This window comes from Rhinoraja longicauda, chromosome 19 (assembly GCF_053455715.1).
Source record: "Rhinoraja longicauda isolate Sanriku21f chromosome 19, sRhiLon1.1, whole genome shotgun sequence".
Lineage (NCBI taxonomy): Eukaryota > Metazoa > Chordata > Chondrichthyes > Rajiformes > Arhynchobatidae > Rhinoraja > Rhinoraja longicauda.
In genome coordinates this window covers 17,289,473-17,310,095 of record NC_135971.1, presented here as the reverse complement: position 1 = coordinate 17,310,095, position 20,623 = coordinate 17,289,473, and the positions used below count along the sequence as shown (strand labels likewise).

The window sequence follows — 20,623 nt, the reverse complement described above, 5'->3', positions numbered from 1 at the left end:
CCGCTGAGTTACTCCAGCATTTTGTGCCTATCTTCAGCAATCAGTCAGTGACAAGCTTTGAGTTTAAAGTCTGAAGATGTTAGAGGGGATGATTGAGGTTTCAGTGAGGAGAGAATCAGGCTGGCAGACGGCATCACAGATCACAGATCAATAATCAGAAAAAAAGATAAGGTGTGAACAAGAGCTAGTCTAAAACAATTAAATTCTCCAAGTCAGCTTTAGTAAGTTTTAGAGTCAAAGGTCTTTTATTGTCACATGTACCAATTAAGGTACAGTGATATGCGAATTAACATAGAACCATACGAAAATAAAAGCAACAAGACAAAAAAGTGTTAATGTTCCATTGATGGACGCAATTAAAGCGTTGAAATTAACAGATCGAGTGCTCTGAATCCACTTGCTGTTTATTTCTCTCTTCCCACATTTACATTCCCCCTGGTTTTATTTTCGCGCTCACTGGGGTTTTGCGACGCGGAATTTGGGGATTAAATGGGAGCCGTTCAGCGCCGACCTGTTGTCCACCGGGTTTCTGCCCCACAGCCCCTGAGCCCCGCTCCTGACGCCGGTCCCGGGACCCGACCCTTTTACACACCCGGAGCGGAACCGGAACAGATCCTCAGCCAGTTCCCATCCCAATAAGGCCCGAAGAAAGGATAAAGTTTCTCCGTGAATTTATTCCCAGTGAAGGTGTGGAGATGGGACTTGGTGTCCGCATCGTAAAATGAAACTGTCCCGGACTCGTAACTGAGATAAACTCCCACCCTCCCGGGGATGGGACGGGCGGGGAGATGGGATGGAGGGGAGGTGAGTGCATCAAACCCGTCACCCAACCGCCTGATGTTCCAGACTCCAGTCTCCGGGGTCTGTGTGACCGGTCCCTTCCTCTCCACAGACTCTGCGGCGACTCCCAGACCCCAGCCCTGACTCCCCGCCACCTCCACCTCCCAGTAATATCTCCCCGATGTGAATCCCTCCGATCCCAGCACACACGCACTGCCTGTAAACCTCTTCCCGGTGTCAGGGAGACTCCTCCGGGTCTGGGTCCGTCTCACCCTCTTCCGATCCTCAGACAGCTCGAGCCCCGGACCCGCTGTTTCCACGTCCAGGGTGACGGAGACTGGGGGGAGAAGCAGAGAATCAGAGAGTCCCCGGGGGTCGGGGTGAGACTCGGGCAGCGCGGCCCCGGGACCGGGGGAGAGGCCGCTCGGCCTCAGGCACAGGCGGGCGGACAACTGAAACCTTCCCCGGGATTTCACCCCAACCACATCGGGTGCACAACAGACATCTCCCCCGTAGTTTTTATCCGGGGATGGAGAGGGGAATTTCATGAGGTGGGCGGGGAGGACGAGTGTGGAGAGTGAGGAGGATTGCGAGATTGCGGTGGAGAAGGAGAAACAAAGGGGGGGCTACTCACATGTGGAGGGTGAGAGAGAGGGAGGAGTGGCTTGGGCCATGGAAGGAAGCAGAGGTTGAATGATCGGGTGTTGGACAGAATGGGGGGAGACTTGTGGTTGTGGGGTTGTTGAAAGAGAGTGGATTCACGGGTGGATTTGATGGGTGTGTACAACTAACACACTGATCTCATTGTGAACCAAAATATGAACTTCACTGATGGACTTGACATTGTTCCGCATGTAAGGCTGGTCCAGAAAGCAAAGGCAGGTGGAATCCAAGGCCAGCTGGTGAAATGGATCCACAATTGGCTTGGTGGTTGGAGGTGGAAGGTAGCGGTAGAAGGGTGATTTTTCTGCTTGGAGGTCTGTGACTGGTGGTGTGCAGCAGAGAGCTGCAACTTTTGCTGTTTATGTTATATGATCATGGCCTGGATGTGAATGTGGGAGGTGTGATTAGTATGTTTGTGGAGGACGCAAAAATTGTGGATAGAGGGGAATGTTGTCAAAGTCTGCAGCAGGATGCAGGGTAATTATCTAAACCTTATTCGCATGCAGAGAAATCAAATCACGAGAGTGCAGCTTTATATTGAGAGCAATGAATTTTAAAGTATATCTGAGATTTAGGTTTTACTAGATCAAGTGGACCCGTTGGGCCCAAACCTCTCCTGTATTGCTGCCGCACCCATTCCTCCCCCCTCCCCCTCCCTCCCCTCCACTCCATCCCCCTCAACCCACCATATCCTCTCTCCTCCCCCTTCCCTCCCTCCCTCCTCCCCCTCCCTCCCTCCCTCCCCCCTACCTCCCTTGGAGATAGATTCAAACGTTAATACGTGAATAACTAAAAATATAACACCCATTTCAATTAAACTTCTTCCATTAGCACCAAAGGGACGACGGCGAGTAAGGTGGGCCTAAAATTGTCGCGTTATTGTGTACCTTTTTGGCTATAGTTCAGGAACAAATAAACGAGAGGTTTAGTACAGAGATTTACACTGAGAGTGGGTGATATCTGGAACATGCTACAGAGGAGGTGGTGGAGTGAGATATAATCAATATATTGGAGGTACTGAAATAGGTGAGGTGCAGAAGAATGCCGATGGAATGTGGGTAAATTAGTATAGCTGGGAAAAGATGGTCATGGACACGATGGGCCAAAGGGCCAGACTCTGTAATGTACAACCATGGCTCTCAGCTCCAAGAGCACTGAATGACTGAGTCTCCACAGTCACTGGTGCAGGGTCGTTCCCCAGTCTCTGCGTGCAGTAATGTCTCCTTATCTCTGTCCTACACGGTGCGGCCCACATTCTGAGAGAGTGCCCGCTCTCCAGACCCCTCTGACAGGGGAACCATCCTCCCTGCATCCAGCCCACTGAGCCCTGTAAGGACTCTGTGTTTCACTGAGATCTCCTCTAATACACCCAAACGCTCGAGTACACAGGCCTAGACTACCCAATCTCACCCCGCACAGCAAAATCATTGTCCCAGGGACAAGTATGGTCAATCTTTGCCGCATTCAACTCTGTGTAAGGTTTATCATGCTGTAGGTATGAAAAATCTAAAGATCACAAGAAAATAGTAGCAGGAGTCGGCTCCACTCCTCAGGCCGACTCCGCCATTCAATGTGATCCTGACTGATCAAAGATGGCACCAATTCCTGTTCTCCATAACCGCCAATTCCTCGATCCTTCAAATATCCATCTGTGTTCACTTTGCCTAGTCCAATAATTTGTCCTAGGGCAGAACATTTCAGATGTTCACTGCTGTTTATGTTATATTTTTAAGGCTTGGATGTGAATGTCGGAGGTATGATTAGCAATTTGATAGCAGCAACCTCTATGGTCGGCTGACCAGGAAGGCTGGAACGTATGGAATCCAGGGTAGTTAGCCAATGGGTAAACATGTGGCCTGAAGGTGGGAGACAGAGGGCGGAAGGAGAGAGTTGATTTTCAGACTGGAGGCCTGTCGCAAGTGGTGCACCACAATGCTCAATGCTGACTCCACTGTTGGTCCCTATTCATACAAATGATTAAATAAATGAGGTGTATGTGGGTGGCATGGCAAGCAGGTTTGTGGATGAGACTAAAATTCATGAGACATCATGGAGAGTGAAGAAGGTTGTCTAAGATTAAATTGATCGTAATGAACTGGGCCAACGGACTGTGGAATGGGAGATGCAGTCTTCTAAACTTCGAGGGCATCGGTTTAAGTTGTGAAGGGAAAGTCTAAAATGTTCTTGAACGGCAACGTTTTCAGGCACTGGGTGGCAGAGAGATAGCTGCCATCGGAGGTGTAGAGGCAAATACAATTTCTATCGGCAATGTTTGCATCTGTGTTACTAAAAGGCATTATAAACAAGAAGAGGGGAAACTGGACAGGTTTTACCTCGCTGAATGACAGATGTTTCTCTCCACAGCGTGTTCATCAAAAAGTGCTGATGGAATTTTTCAATCGACAAGGTACCGTCTGTCACTGTGAGTGCTCTATCTTCATCACTAACCCTGCAAGTATTTAGCAGCTGGTTATAAACTGAGCCTCAACATTTTCTTTGAGCTGTTACATACAAACATGCAGTATTTCAGTTAAGAGCATATCCTACCTCATCTTCCTCCCAGCTTCCTCCTGCAAGAAATAAAACACAAATCTGAGCAGACTGAGACGGGACATCCACATCCCGACAGCAGGAGTTTCACACAATTCACAACAAGCCCCAGAAATGCTCCATTGCCCAGCATTTATTGTCATCGTCACAGAGACAAATATTGGACATTGCCCTAGAGATTCTACAAGTGTAATAATAGCAAAATAATAACTAGGGGGAGAAAAGGTCCCTTTAAGAGCAAAGGGATAATTAGGATAGGATAGGTCCCCTTAAGTGCTGGCGACCTCAAGGCATGTTAAGGTGGGTAAATCGCAGGGCTTGATGAAGTGTGTCCGAGAGCAAGCCTTCAACAGATCGGTTTAACGCCGCGTAATTCATTCCCACTAAAGAGGAACATAGGACAAACTTTCCACATGATCTTTTGATTTCCTGGAGATTTTCCATCTTTTCTGGGAAATTTCAAACATTCGCTAACTCAGTGACAGGATCACAGTAACTCATCCCAAGGAGACCGCAGGCAGTGCAGAGATCCCGCAGATTATACGGGAGGCCATTTAGTTTGGGAACAACAGCAGCAGAGCTCTGGAACAGACGGAGCATTTACCCAGTTCTCAATTACTGGCAAATGCAGCATTTATCTCAGAAATATCCCCCACCATTTTGTGACTGTGCACTTTCACTTCGCCAAACTGGAGTGTCACCCCTCACCTTCAGAAACACCACACTGTCCTTTTGATCCATCTGTTGCTGCAACTTAAAGAGATCCTCCTCAATGGAATTTAACTTCTCTTCAATCTCTTCAAGTTTTTTCTCCATTGTATTTAGAATCTTCTCCTCTTCCTCCCGGATATCTGCCAGTACGCGCTGCTCTTTCCCAGTGAGAATCTGGTGCAGTTCAGCAAACTGGGATGTGATCTTGGACTGAAGGTTGTGTGACTGTTCCTGTGAAATGAAAGGTGAAGATCAATATTTCATGTCACTGATTGTGTTTCCTCACCACCTTGACCGTGACATTTGTCCTGTGCATTTTTATTTGCTTTGGCAATTCAATTCTTTGTCGAAATACTTCTGAAACGTCGAGAGGGTAATCTTATAACCCATCAATCCTCTACCCCCAGTACAATTCCCTGCTGCCTATTCCTTTTCATGTGCCTTTTAATTCCCATTTATCCGTCCACCACCCACTTTCGCTGGGATAATTTTACTGTCGCCGATTGACCATTGAACCAGCGTGTATTGGGGACGTGGAAGGAATCCGACGCGGTCACAGGGAGAAGGCGTGAACCACACGGGCAGCGCCCGAGGTCAGGATCGAACCCGGTCACCAGAACTAGGAGACAGCAGCACTCCTTGTGTCACTGCGCTGCCCTGTTATTACACGCGTCACAGGGATCAAACCTGCACAAGATCAGGAAATCAAAACTTAAAAGCCTCACCAGAACTCCAGAAATCTTCTCTTTCTGTTGCTGCTCCATTTGCTGGATCTCTGATTTATCTTTTGTGAGAGACTGGATGGAAGATTTAACCTGACCCTGCGATTGTGTTTGAAAATCAGAGAATAAAAGCGTTAGACAATAAAAATGGAATTAAACAATGATGCGATCAAAATAGGTTTGGTTTTACCTTGTAGTTTTCAACAGCTTCTTTAACCGGCATGAAGCTGTGAAACTTGTGTTCCCGCCCAGCTGCACAAACCAGGCAGATCAGCTTCTTGTCAGTTTCACAAAACAGCTTCAGTTCTTCCTGATGTTCCTCGCAGTGAAGTTTATTTTCCTTCTCTGTCCGATTCAGGCTCAGTGCTCGAGCTTTCTCAGCCAGTCTCGCCAAGGCCCGACTCACCCTGAAGGTGCGGTCTGTAAACACCTCTCTACATTCCGGGCAGGAGTTTCTCCCCTCCCTGTCCCAACTCTGTGTGATACAGGAGCGGCAGAAGTAGTGCCCGCAGTCCAGTGACACCGGACCGGTGAAGAAATCCAGGCAGATGGGACAAACTACCTCCTCGGTTAAACTCTCGACCTGTTCTTTCGAAGCCATTTTAACTCTGCCACTTCCTGGTTCAAAACGCATTCCCTTTCGCCGAGCTGTTGATCAAAGATACTAGAGGAGCAAGATAGACCACTCGACTCTTCCTCTCCACAGACTCTGCGGCGACTCCCAGACTCGACTCCCCGCCACCTCCACATCCCAGTAATGTCTCCCCGATGTGAATCCCTCCGATCCCAGCACACACGCACTGTCTGTAAACCTCTTCCCGGTGTCAGGGAGACTCCTCCAGGGCAGGGTCAGTCTCACCCTCTTCCGATCCTCAGACACCTCGAGCCGTGGACCCGCTGTTTCCACATCCAGGGTGACGAAGACTGGGGGGAAGAAGCAGAGAATCAGAGAGTCCCCGGGGGTCGGGGGGAGACTCGGGCAGCGCGGCCCCAGGACCGGGGGAGAACATGTCTCCCGGAGTCTTTATCCGGGATGGAGAGGGGACACCTCGAGCCCCTCCATACACCCACCACCCTCTGTGTGAAAAAGTTACGCCTCAGATTCATAGAGTCATAGACTCCTACAGCACAGAAAGGGGCCCTTCGGCCCATCGTGTCCGCGCCGCCCGTTACCAAACACAGTCTAATTTGAATCCCATTTTCCAGCATTTGGACCGTAGCCCTGAATGTTGTAGCATTTCAAGTGCCCATCCAAATGCCTCTTAAACGTTGTGAGTGTTCCCGCCTCCACCACCACCCCAGGCAGTGAGTTCCAGACTCCAACCACCCTCTGGGTGAAAAAGTTCTTTCTCACATCCCCCCGAAACCTCCCTCCCCTTACCCTGTATCCATGTCCCCTCGTTGTTGAACCTTCCACCAGTGGAAGAAGTTCCCCGCCATCTACCTTATCTATGCCCCTCATGATCTTGTACACCTCGATCACGTCCCCTCTCAGCCTTCTCTGCTCCAGGGAAAGCAACCCCAGTCTGCTCAGTCTCTCCTCATAGCCGAGGCCCTTCATCCCTGGCAGCATCCTGGTGAATCTCCTCTGCACCCTCTCCAAAGCTATCACATCCTTTCTATAATGTGGTGACCAGAACTGTACACAATACTCCAGCTGCGGCCTCACCAGTGCTCTATACAATTCTATCATTACCCCCCTACTTTTATATTCGATGCCCCGGTTAATGAAGGCCAGTAACCCATATGCCTTTTTGAACACCCTGTCCACCTGTCCTGCTGCCTTCAAGGACTTGTGTACCTGTACTCCAAGGTCCCTCTGTACCCCTGTCTTCCCTCGGGTCCTTCCATTCATGGTGTACTCCCTCTCCAAGTTATTTCTGCCAAAGCGCATCACCTCGCACTTTTGTTGTTTGGGCCATGCGGCAAACTTATGACTTACGTGCAGAGGATTCAGATCAGCCATGATCGGGGTGGAGTTGCCTTGGTGTATGGTGGAGTTGCCTTGGTGTATGGTGGAGTTGCCTTGAGTGGCCTCCTCCTTACATAGATCATGTCAGATTTTAAACACGTGCTGTATTTGCCACTATCCGTCACACTCAAAATGATTCTGGAAGTTTACTGAAAGTGAGCGTGCAGGTACAGCAGGCAGTGAAGAAAGCTCATGGCATATTGGCCTTCACAACGAGAGGATTTGAGTATACGAGCAAAGATGTCCTTCTGCCGTTGTACAGGGCCCTAGTGAGACCACATCTGGAGTACTGTGTGCAGTTGTACAGGGCCCTGGTGAGACCACATCTGGAGCATTGTGTGCAATTTTGGTCTCCTAATTTGAGGAAGGATGTCCTTGCTTTTGAGGCAGTGCAGCGTAGGTTCACCAGGTTAATGCCCGGGATGGAGGGACTGTCATATGAGGCAAGATTGGAAAGACCGGGGCATGTATTCACTGGAGTTTAGAAGGATGAGAGGGGATCTAATAGAAATGTATAAAATTATGAAAGGGCTGGACAAGCTAGATGCAGGAAAAATGTTCCCAATGTTGGGGGAGTCCAGAACCAGGGGCCACACAGTCTAAGAATAAAGGGGAGGCCATTTAAGACTGAGGTGAGAAAAAAACTTTTCCACCCAGAGAGTTGTGAATTTGTGGAATTCTCTGCCACAGAGGGCAGTGTAGGCCGATTCACTGGATGAATTTAAAAGAGTTAGATAGAGTTCTAGGGGCTAGAGGAATCAAGGGATATGGGGAGAAGGCAGGCACGGGTTACTGATTGTGGATGATCAGCCACGATCACAATGAAAGGCGGTGCGTACAGGCTCGAAGGGCCAAATGGCCTCCTCCTGCACCTCTTTTCTGTTTCTATCAAGTTCACCAGTCAAGATACAGTGCAAGTGTTTAGCAGAGGTACACTGACACACTGCACAGAGTTGCCAGTTTGGTGGTGCTTTGAAGTCCATGTTCAACGTGAAGATGCAGAAACAAGGAACTGCAGATGCAGGGTTACAAATAAAAGTACAAAGTGCTGGAGTAAGTCTGTGGGTCAAGCAGCACATCTGTGCTGGAGTAAGTCAGTGGGTCAAGCAGCACATCTGGAGAACATGGACAGCTGATGTTTCGGGTCGGGACCCTTCTTCAGACTGATTGTAGGGGGTGGGAGATAGAATAACGAAGGAAGGAAGGGGGCATGACATAGAAACATAGACATGGAAACATAGAAAATAGGTGCAGGAGTAGGCCATTCGGCCGTTTGAGCCTGCACCGCCATTCAATATGATCATGGCTGATCATCCAACTCAGTATCCCTTACCTGCCTTCTCTCCATACCCCCTGATCCCTTTAGCCACAAGGGCCAAATCTAACTCCCTCTTAAATATAGACAATGAACTGGCCTTAACTACCTTCTGTGGCAGAGAATTCCACAGATTCACCACTCTGTGTGAAAAAAAACTTTCTCATCTCGGTCCTAAAAGACTTCCCCCTTATCCTTAAACTGTGACCCCTTGTTCTGGACTTCCCCAACATCGGGAACAATCTTCCTGCATCTAGCCTGTCCAACCCCTTAAGAATTTTGTAAGTTTCTATAAAATCCCCCCTCAATCTTCTAAATTCCAACGAGTACAAGCCGAGTCTATCCAGTCTTTCTTCATATGAAAGTCCTGCCATCCCAGGAATCAATCTGGTGAACCTTCTCTGTACTCCCTCTATGGCAAGAATGTCTTTCCTCAGATTAGGAGACCAAAACTGTACGCAATACTCCAGGTGTGGTCTCACCAATGCCCTGTACAACTGCAGCAGAACCTCCCTGCTCCTATACTCAAATCCCCTCGCTATGAATGCCAACATACCATTCGCTTTCTTTACTGCTTGCTGCACCTGCAGACCTATTATAGATGAGGCTGTCACTAGGGTCTCTTCTACATCCCGCAGCTTCGCACTCGCAACAAGGACAGAATCCCCCTTGTTCTCACCCTCCACCCCACCAGCCTGCCGATCCAACAAATCATCCACCAACATTTCCGTTACCCCTGGCCTTATCTCAACCCCTGGACTCAACCCCTGGCCTTATCTTCCCATCCCCTCCCCTTTCTGCGTTCCGCAGAGACCATTCCCTCCGTAACTCCCTGGTCCACTCGTCCCTTCCTACCCAAACCACCCCATCCCCGGGCACTTTCCCCTGCAACCGCACGAGATGCAACACCTGTCCCTATACCTCCCCCCTCAACTCCATCCATGGACCCAAACAGTCTTTCCAGGTGAGACAAAGGTTCACCTGCACCTCCTCCAACCTCATCTATTGCATCCGCTGCTCTAGATGTCAACTTATTTACATCGGCGAAACCAAGCACAGGCTCGGCGATCGCTTCGCCGAACACCTGCGCTCGGACCGCATTGACCAAACTGATCTCCCGGTGGCCGAGCACTTCAACTCCCCCTCCCATTCCCAGTCTGACCTTTCTGTCATGGGCCTCCTCCAGTGCTTGCTTCTCCTCCCCGTCACCCCCGTGGGAGTTTATCTCAGTTACGAGTCCGGGACAGTTTCATTTTACGACGCGAACACCAAGTCCCATCTCCACACCTTCACTGGGAATAAATTCACGGAGAAACTTTGTCCTTTCTTCGGGCCTTCCTGGGATGGAAACTGGTTGAGAATCTGCTCCGGTTCCGCTCCGGGTGTGTAAAAGGGTCGGGTTCCGGGATTGGCGTCAGGAGCGGGGCTCAGGGGCTGTGGGGCAGAAACCCGGTGGACAACAGGTCGGCTCCCATTTAATCCCCAAATTCCGCGTCGTAAAAACTCCAGTGAGGTCGCAAATAAAACCAGGGGTAATGTAAGTGTGGGAAGAGAGAAATAAACGGCAAGTGGAATCAGAGTTGACGATCCGTTCATTTCAACGGGTTTCACACGACTGTGCACCTGGTGTCACCAGGAATACAGGATGCAGTGGATGAAGTGACCGTGAACCTCTGTCTCATTTGGAAAAACGGCTGGGATCCCTGGATGGAGCTGAGCGGGAAGGTACTGTAAATGCAGTCAATTCAGTTTAGTTTATTGTCTCGTGTCCCGGGCTACAGTGAAAAGCTTTTGTTGGGTGCATCCAGTTTGCAGAAAATCAAGTCATTTCCACTGTATAGATACATGAGATGGGAAGAATGTTTAGTGCAAGGTTACGCCAGTAAAGTCCGATCCATGATAGTCCGAGGGTCACCAAATAGGTAGATAGTGGTTGAGCACTGCTCTCTGGTAGGATAATTCAGTTGCCTGATAACAGCTCTGAAGAAACTGTCCCTGAATCTGGAGGTGTAGATCTTACTAGTGGCCTGCACATTTGTATCTAATCCTATATTTCATACTCTCATGTACCCAAGCAATTGTGCCAAACGCCTTCGTCACCACCCTGCCCATCCCTGTTGCAATTTTCATCGAGCTGTGCGTCTGCATTCCAATATCTCTGTCTGCTAAAAATAACACAGGGCGTAACTTTTTAATGTGTATAATCTGCCCTGGCCTGTCTTGGCAACTTGCATCATCTTTCTCCCAGTTAAATAAATCAGTCTTTAATCCGCCTATTGGCCCAGTTCATGAATATCTTGTTCTATTCCAGAGAAATGGATTCACTCTCCAAATATCACCAGAGAAACATAAAAATGTAGAAACACAGAAAATAGGTGTAGGTGTAGGCCATTCTGACTTCGAGCCAGCACCGCCATTTAATTTGATCATGGATGATCATCCAAAATCAGTACCCTGTTCCTGCTTTCTCCCCATTTCCTTTGATTCCGTTAACCCAAAGAGCTACATCTAACTCTCTCTTAAATAACCCAGTGAATCGGCATCCATTGCCTTCTATGGAAGAGAATTCCACAGATTCACAACGCTCCTGGTGAAAAGGTACTCCCTCATCTCAGTCCGAATTGGCCGACCCCTCATTCTTCAAGTGTGACCCCTGGTTCTGGACTCCCCCAGAAGCGGGAAAATCTTTCCAGCATTCACCAGGTCTAATCCGCTAAGAAGTTTATATTTCTACCAGAATAAGGTGGCTGTCCTGCCTCTTCCACACTCCTACCCCCCCTCCTCATTGGCCGCCACTCCCGTCAATCAGGCGGGTTCCGCCCCCGGCGGCCATCTTGGGCGCGGCAAGTGGAAAAGGGATTTAATGGCTTTATTAAAGTTTAAAACGTCAAGAACTTTTAAAATATACCACCAATTTGAACGAAACGTGCTACTTGAAACATTATCCTGGGCATAATCTCTAACAACTCTCATTCAGATTGAAGCTATATTTTGAAAGCTAGAGAGATTTTAAAGTTTTAAAATTTCATTTCTAACCCATTTCTTGAAGGTCTTCAGCGTGTGACGTCACAATGGCACCCGTGCGCCTGTGAGGGATGACCTCGCGCTCCCCCCCCCCCCCCCCTGGACCTTTACCTAATGCGCCCCCCCCGGACCTTTGGACAATGCGCCGCCCCCCCCCGGACCTTTAACTAATGCGCTCCGCCCCCCCCCCCCGCCCGGAGTACCGCCATCCGTCCCGGCATGCCTCACGCCTGACATTCGTCAGATCGGGCCGAGCTGACCGCCGGGAGGTGTCATCACCTCTCCCGCTCCGAGAAAGGAGGGGGGGGGGGGGCACCCGCCTGACTGACGGCAGTGCCGTGCTCAGTGCCTTCCAGTGGGTGGAGGGGAGGGGAGTGGGAGTGGGGGTGGGGGCGAAGGAGAGAGTTGGGGTGGAGGGGAGGAGAGAGTGGGGATGGGGGGGTAGAGTGAGGATGGGGGGAAGGGGGTCGGAGAGAGTGGGAGTGAGGGGAGGAAGGGTGGGGGGAAGGGGGACTGGGTGTTGGGGGCAGTTGAGGGTGGGGGTGGGGGGGATGGGGGTCGGGGTAACAGTGTGGGGGAAGGGGGAAGTGCGGGGCAGGGGAGAGTGGGTGGGGAAGAGGGGAGAATGGGGGGAGGGGTTGGGGGAGGAGAGAGTGGGGCTGGGGGGAGAATGGGGGTGGTGTGGAGGGCAGGGTGGGGGTGGGGAGAAGGGAAGAGTGGGGGTAGGAAGGAGGGCAGATTGGGGGTGGGGGTAGAGTGGGGTGCTGGCAGGGAGAGTGGGGGTAGGGGGAGGGGGGTGGGGGCGAGTGGGGGACTGGGGAGGCGGAGGGGGAATATGGATGGGGAGGGGGAAATGGGGGTGGAGGCAGGGCTAGGTTGAGTGGGGGTATGGGAGGGGCAAGTGGGGGAGAGGCAAGTGGAGGTGGGGGAAGGGGAGGTGCAAGTGGGGGCGGGTAGGGGGGATGGAGTGGGTCAATGGGGGAGGCGGGGGGATAAGGGGGATTGAGTGGGGGGTTGAGGGTGGTACAATACAGGAGAGGCTTTGGGTCCAGCGCTCACTCAGTGACACCCTCTCCCCTTCCCTTTCCCACCTCTACGCGGAATGGGCCCAACGGGTCCACTTGGTCTAGTTATAAATAAAAGTAAAGACAAGAATAAATTGTCATCAGTTTTCTGTGTATTCTTAACTGTTACTGTTGACTCGTCTGCTGCGAGCAGTGCTGGTTGTGCAGTCTCACAGCAGCGAGAAGGAATGACGTCCTATATCTCTCCTTCACTCACTTGGGGTGAAGGAGTCTGTCACCGAAGGAGCTACTCAGTGCAGTGACAGTGTCCTGCGTGGGGTGGGAGTCCTTGCCCAGCAGCGATGTTAACTTTGCCCCAAGTGGTCAGGATGGGGGTACACACATCTAGCTCCCTCACCCTGAACATAGGATCCCCCCAGGGTTGCGTCCTTAGCCCCCTACTGTACTCCCTGTACACACATGACTGTGGGGCCAGGTTCAGCTCAAACTCCATCATCAAGTTTGCTGATGATACTGTGGTGGTGGGCCGGATCTCCAACAACGATGAGAAGGCCAACCGGGAGGAGGTGGCTGATTTGGCACTCTGGTGTCAGGACAATAGCCTCCTCTTGAATGTCACTAAAATGAAGGAGCTGATTGTGGACTTTAGAAGGGCTAAACATCCAAGGACGTACACGCCATTGGAGATAAATGGGTCTACTGTGGATAGGGTGAGCAGTTTTAAATACTTGGGAATCCGCATCACAGAGGATCTGACATGGGCAACGCACATTGCCGCACTGGTGGGTAAGGTAAAGCAGCGCCTTTACCACCTTAGAAAGCTGAGGAAATTCAGAGTGTCTCTGAGGATCCTTCATTGCTTCTACTCTGGGGCTGTAGAGAGCATCCTGTCCGGCAACATTACAGTCTGGTTTGGGAACAGCTCTGCCCAGGACAGGATGGCCCTGCAGAGAGTACTGCGTTCGGCAGAACGCACCATGGGAACTACACTCATCCCCCTGCAGGACCGACACATCAGGAGGTGCAGAGCCAGAGCAAGCAAGATCATGAGGGACCCCTGCCACCCCAGTAATGGACTGTTCCAGATGCTAAGGTCAGGCAAACGCCTCCGCAGTCACGCTGTGAAAACGGAGAGGATGAGATGGAGTGTCTTCGCACAGGCCATCAGGACTGTCAACTTTTATAACTCCAGAGACTAAATTTTTGTCTACACTATAGTAACTTATTAACTTTATTTATATGCTGTAACTGTAATTCTTTTTTGTGCACAATCCGCAGGCATTGCCACTTTCATTTCACTGCACATCGTGTATGTGTATGTGACAAATAAACTTGACTTTACTTGGCTTGACTTGATCCTCCTCTCTCCCACTACCTGCACTGAGTCGAGGGGGCAACCCAGGACGTAGCTGACCTTCCTGACCAGCTTGTCGAGTCTCTTCCCTTCCGCCGCTGAGATGCTGCTGCTCCAGCGGACCACTCCATAGAAAATGGCTGATGCAAGCACTGTGTTGTAGAAGGTCCTTAGGAGTGCCCCCAGTACTCCAAAGGACCTGAGTCTCCTTAGCAGATAAAGTCTGCTCTGGCCCTTTCTGTATAACGCATCGGTTTTTTCGGTCTAGTCCAATTTATTATTGAGGTAAACACTCAGGTACTTTTAAGAATCCACCCTCTCAATGTCCATTCCCTGGATGTTCACCGGTGTCGGGGGGACCTGGCTGCGCCTGTGGAAATCTACCACCATCTCCCTGGTTTTCCCAGCGTTGATCCGGAGGCAGTTCTGCTGGCACCTGTGCATAAACTCCTTGATCAGTTCTCTGTACGCCCTGTCCTCATCGCCCATGATGAGACCGACGATGGCAGAGTCATCAGAGAAGTTCTGTAGATATGAGTTTGCAGAGCTGTGCCTGAAGCCCGCAGTGTACAGGGTGAACATGAATGGAGGTAGCACTGTTTCCTGCGGAACCCCTGTGCTACAGACCACCCTGTCCGAGACCAGGTCCTTTGTCCTCACATACTGCGTCCAAAACAAATTCCCGGTTGCGGGTGGGAACCCGCAGGGATCAGGCTCTGCCTGCCTCTCTGTAGAATGCGGAATGTCTTGTTTCAGTCGTGTGCCATAGTGAGGCCCACCGGAAATTGGAGGAACAGCACCTCATATTTCGCCTGAGCAGTTTGCAGCCCAGTGGTATGAACATCGACTTCTCCAACTTTAGATAGTTCCTCTGTCCCTCCCTTCCCAGATCTCCCTCTGTCTTCCTGTCTCCACCTATATCCTTCCTTTGTCCCGCCCCCTGACATCAGTCTGAAGAAGGGTCTCGACCCGAAACGTCACCGATTCCTTCTCTCCCGAGATGCTGCCTGACCTGCTGAGTTACTCCAGCATTTTGTGAATAAATGCCTACTTTCAATGACTGGTGTACCACGACACCCAGGTCTCGTTGCATCTACCCTTCTCCTAATCGGCCACCATTCAGGTAATAGTCTGCTTTCCTGTTCTTGCCACCAAAGTGGATAACCTCACATTTATCCACATTATACTGCATCTGCCATGCATTTGCCCACTCACCTAACCTATCCAAGTCACGTTCAGCCTCCTAGCATCCTCCTCACAGCTAACACTGCCCCCCAGCTTCATGTCATCCGCAAACTTGGAGATGTTGTATTCAATTCCCTCGTCCAAATCATTAATATATCTTGTAAATAGCTGGGGTCCCAGCACTGAGCCTTGCGGTACCCCATTAGTCACTGCCTGCCATTCTGAAAAGGACCCGTTTATTCCTACTCTTTGCTTCCTGTCTGCCAGCCAGTTCTCTATCCGTATCAATACTGAACCCACAATACCGTGTGCTTTAAGTCTGCATACTAATCTCTTATGTGTGACCTTGTCGAAAGCCTTCTGGAAGTCCAGATATAACACATCCACTGGTTCTCCCTTATCCATTCTACTAGTTACATCCTCGAAAAATTCTATAAGATTCGTCAGACATGATTTACCTTTCATAAATCCATGCTGACTTTGTCCAATGATTTCACCACTTTCCAAATGTGCTGCTATCCCATCTTTAATAACTGACTCTAGTATTTTCCCCACTACCGATGTTAGACTAACTGGTCTGTAATTCCCCGTTTTCTCTCTCCCTCCCTTTTTGAAAAGTGGGGTTACATTAACTGCACTCCAATCATCAGGAACTACTCCAGAATCTAAAGAGTTTTGAAAAATTATCACTAATGCATCCACTATTTCTGGGGCTACCTCCGTAAGCACTCTGGGATGCAGCCTATCTGGCCCTGGGGATTTATCGGCCTTTAATCCATTCAATTTACTGAACACCACTTCCCGACGAACCTGGATTTCACTCATTTCCTCCATCCCATTTGACCCCCGGTCCCCTGCTATTTCCGGCAGATTATTTTTGTCTTCCTTAGTGAAGACAGAAATAAAGTAGTTATTCAATTGGTCTGCCATGTCCTTGTTCCCCATGATCAATTCACCTGTTTCTGACTGCAAGGGACCTATATTTTTTTTAACTAATCTTTTTCTCTTCACATATCTATTAAAGCTTTTGCAGTCAGTTTTTATGTTCCCTGCCAGTTTTCGTTCATAATCTATTTTCCCTTTCCTAATTAAGCCATTTGTCCTCCTCTGCTGGACTCTGAATTTCTCCCAGTCCTCTGGTAGGCTGCTTTTTCTTGCTAATTTGTACGCTTCATCTTTTGTTTTGATACTATCCCTAATCTTCCTTGTTAGCCACGGATGCACTACCTTCCCTGATTTATTCTTTTGCCAAACTGGGATGAACAATTGTTGTACTTCATCCATGCGGTCTTTAAATGCCTTCCATTGCATATCCACCGTCAACCCTTTAAGAACCAATTGCCAGTCTATCTTGGCCAATTCACGTCTCATGCCCTCAAAGTTACCTTTCTTTGACAAAGCCTGGCTGGCAATAGGTTGACACAGTTGAGGGGGGAGAGGGAGTTGATAGTCAGACGGTTGGACAAAGGCCAGAGATGAAAAGACAGAAGGTGTATGACAAAATGATTGGGGACTTGCGAATTGTGTCCGGATCTTCAAACAGTCTTCTCCTCAGACGGCCAAAGGTTGTGCAGGTGCACTGAAGGCGCTGCTGAGTTTCACCATCAATGTCTGCCTTCCTTTGGGAAGAGGAGCGCCGGCCAGAGCACCCGAGGGTCACCATCGTTACGACCATTTTAAAGGAAGGAGACAAATCCACCCAAGGAACTATGGAGGATTCCCCCGCTCTCTACCACAGGGAGGGGTCAGTTACACATTAAACTGTCCTGAATATAGACGGAAGGGGAGAATAGCGCTTGGGACAGTGTAAGGCAGGATAAAATGCTGGAAACAACTGCAGAGTGGATTCACGAAGATGGTGCCAGGATTTGAGGGTCCGAGCGAAAGGGAGAGGTTGGGCTGGGAAGGATTTATTAATTGCAGCGCAGAAGGCTGAAGTGCATAAGATCAAGAGGTGAATAGACAGGGTGAATGCACAGTCTGTTACCCGGAGCAGTGGAATCGAGAACTAGAGGACATAGTTTGTGGTGAGAGGTGCAAGATTTAATCAGGAACCAGAGGAACAACATTTTCACACAGAAGGTCGTGGGTGGCTGGAACAAGCTGCCAGAGGGGGTAAGTGAGGCTGGACAACAACGTGGGGTGGAGTTGAAGCCCCGTTTCCTGAACAAAGAGGATACCTCCGAATCACCCCTCCTCCTCTTGCTCCTCCTTCCCCTCACCACTCCTCTGCCTCTCCTTCACCCCTCATCCTCTCCATCTCCTCCCCCTCCTCCTCTCCACCTCCACCACTCCCTCATCCCTCTCTTTCACCTCACCCCTCCTCTCCCTCGCCTCGTCCTCTTCCTCGCCTCCTCACCCCTCCACTCTCTCTCCTCCACTCCCTCACCCCTCCATTTCTCTCTCCTCCTCCACTCTGGGCCTCCATGGCCGCCTCTCTCCGCAGTCGCCGCCGCTCCTTGTGGAGCCGCTGCCGGTCGGGGTCGGGGCCGCCGCTGCAGGCCCGGCGGAGAGGGAGGGGGATGAGGGGGAGAGGGTGGAGGAGGGGGGTGAGGAGCCGCGGCAACAGCGGGTCTCGGGTTGCCACCGCCATCAGCGCCATGGGGTCTTGCTTCCATAATATCGGTTGCCATCAAAGCTGAAGTGAACAGTAATCAGTCGGTCTGTGTAGGAAGGAACTGCAGATGCTGGTTTAAACCGAAGACAGACACAAAATGCTGGAGTAACTCAGCGGGACAAACAGCATCTCTGGAGAGAAGGAATGGGTTACGTTTCGTGTCAAGACCCATCTTCAAACGGTCAGAATCGACCCGTGCGTTGGAAGGAACTGCAGATGCTGGTTTAAACTGAAGATTGAGTTTGAAGAAGGGTCTTGACCCGAAACGTCACCCATTCCTTCTCGCCAGAGATGCTGCCTGTCCCGCTGAGTTACTACCGCCTTTTGTGTCTATCTTCAGCAATCAGTCGGTGACAGGCTTTGAGTTTAAAGTCTGAAGATGTTAGAGGGGATGATTGAGGTATCAGTGATGAATCAGGCTGGCAGACGGCATCCTGATTTAGCAGTAAATAACTGACTTAGACCAGAGATTTCAGGAGTAAATGTTCATTGTACCAAAGTACAACTAGTATATGATTGTCAGTTTGTGCTAGAATTCCGTCCATACAGCTGTTCAGCAACCGTGGATCCGGCCACTCTACGGAGCCTGGGACTGCTACGTCGGCTGGTACCGGCCGCCGACAAAGCTGCCGAGTCTCCTCCCAGCCCGAGCTGCAGTCGGAGGAGACGGAGGCGGTGCGACAGGAGGCAGAAGTGCGGCACTCGGGGAGGGCTAACAGCGAAGCTAAAGGCGAACCCCTGCAGAACGCCACTTCCATCTATTCTGCTCGCTCACGTCCGCCCCTTGGAGAATAAACTGGACTATCTGAAGCTGGGTTTAATAACCAAACGGGAGATGAGAGACTGCTGCGCCCTGATCTTGACAGAGACGTGGTTAAACTCCTCTGTTCCCGACGTCGCTATCAGCGTGGAGGGCGAACAACATTCCGGTCGGACAGGAGCTGCGCTCTCAGTGGTAAATCCCGGGGCGGTGGTGTGTGCATTTACACTAATAACAGCTGGTGTAATAATGCCACAGTGGTCTCAAGTCATTGCTCTCCAGACATTGGGTTTCTGACAATAAAATGTCGACCCGTCTATCTTCCCAGGGAATTTACTATCATGACCATCACAGCCGTGTACATCCCCCCAGTGCAAACACTAAGGAGGCCCTGAATGTCCTTTATCGCTCCATCAGTGACCTGCAAACTACACATCCCGATGGTGTTTTCATTGTTGCTGGGGACTTTAACCAGGCCAACATGAAGACAGTTCTCCCTCATTACTACCAGCATGTGGACTTGGCAACCAGGGGAGTGAACACACTGGGCCTGGCCTATACAAACATCAAGAAGGCATTCAAGGCAGTCCCCCGCCCCCACCTTGGCTCCTCAGACCATCTCTCTGTGATGCTAATTCCTGCATACAGGCCCCTGCTCACCAGAGAAAACCCCACTGTGAAGCAGGTTAGTGTCTGGCCAGAGGGAGCTATGTCAGCATTACAGGACTGCTTTGATTGCACTGACTGGGACATGTTCAAGAAGGCTGCGACTGACAATCAACACACCAGCCTGGAGGAGTACGCTGCGTGTGTGTCTGCGTACATGGACAAGTGCATAGAGGATGTCTGTGTCACCGAGATCATTACTATACGGGCCAACTAGAAGCCCTGGGTGACCAGCGAGACACGTGCAACGCTGAGAGCACGAAATGCGGCATTTAAATCCGGCGACATGGTGGCACTCAGATCAGCAAGAGCCAGCCTGAACCGAGTCATCAGGCGAGCAAAGCGTGCCCATGGTCAGGAAATTCAGAGTCTCTTTCATGACCCCATGAACACCAGGCCCATGTGGCAGGGAATCCAAACCATCACAGGCTATAAGACTACTCCACCGCCCTGTGAAGACAGCACAAACTTTCACAATGAACTCAATAAATACATTGGATGGTTCGAGGCGCTCAACAACACACCTGCGAGGAAAGCTATTCCTCACCATGATGACAAGGCACTCAGTCTCGACACAGCAGATGTCCGGAGGACCCTAAGAAGAGTCAGCGCACGGAAGGCGGCAGGCCCTGATAACATACCAGGCCGGATGCTCAGGGAATGTGCTGATCAGCTGGCACATGTCCTCACTCACATCTTCAACACCTCGCTGAACCACGCTATTGTCCCATCGTGCTTCAAGACTGCTACCATCATACCAGTGGCAAACAAAATCCATAATCACTTGTCTCAACGATTACCGCCCTGTAGCACTCACTCCCATAATGATGAAGTGCTTTGAGAGGCTGGTCAAGGACCATATCATCTCCAGACTAACTCCCCCCCACACTTGACCCGTTCCAGTTTGCTTACCGGCCAACCCGCTCCACAGAGGACTCCATATCCTCTGCACTCCACCTGAGCCTGGCACATCTGGAGGACAAGAACACATATGTGCGAATGCTGTTCTTGGACTTCAGTTCAGCATTCAACACGATCATCCCTCAGCACTTGGTAAGCAAATTGGGTCCACTGGGCCTTAGCACCCCCTTGTGTAACTGGCTACTGGACTTCCTCACTGACAGACCCCAGTCTGTGCGGGTTGGAAACAACATCTCCAACATCATCTCTCTGAGCACCAGTTCCCCTCAGGGCTGTGTCCTGAGTCCACTGCTGTTTACCCTGATGACCCACGACTGTTGTGCCAGGTTCAGTACAAACCACATCATGAGGTTCACGG

At 50.5% G+C, this 20,623-nt stretch overlaps 3 protein-coding genes across 3 annotated transcripts in view; 1 reads left to right on the top strand and 2 right to left on the bottom strand.

Annotated features, from left to right (window-relative positions):
- LOC144602868 (pre-mRNA-splicing factor ATP-dependent RNA helicase DHX16-like) overlaps positions 1 to 20,623 on the top strand; it is a 783,352-nt gene that overhangs the window by 383,879 nt on the left and 378,850 nt on the right. The window lies entirely within an intron of this gene.
- On the bottom strand, positions 323 to 6,151 carry LOC144602717 (zinc-binding protein A33-like). Its single transcript, XM_078415855.1, has 6 exons — positions 5,617 to 6,151; positions 5,430 to 5,525; positions 4,702 to 4,935; positions 3,991 to 4,013; positions 3,777 to 3,892; positions 323 to 1,117 (listed from the first exon to the last, which is right to left on the bottom strand). Exons 1-6 carry the CDS (start codon positions 6,058 to 6,060, stop codon positions 585 to 587), a joined length of 1,446 nt encoding a protein of 481 aa, XP_078271981.1. The 5' UTR covers positions 6,061 to 6,151; the 3' UTR covers positions 323 to 584.
- Positions 6,091 to 20,623, bottom strand: part of LOC144602540 (E3 ubiquitin-protein ligase TRIM41-like) — a 49,222-nt gene continuing 34,689 nt past the window's right edge. Inside the window, exon 6 of the mRNA XM_078415668.1 lies at positions 6,091 to 6,350. Coding sequence (XP_078271794.1) covers positions 6,091 to 6,350 — 260 coding nt within the window. The remainder of the gene's footprint in view (positions 6,351 to 20,623) is intronic.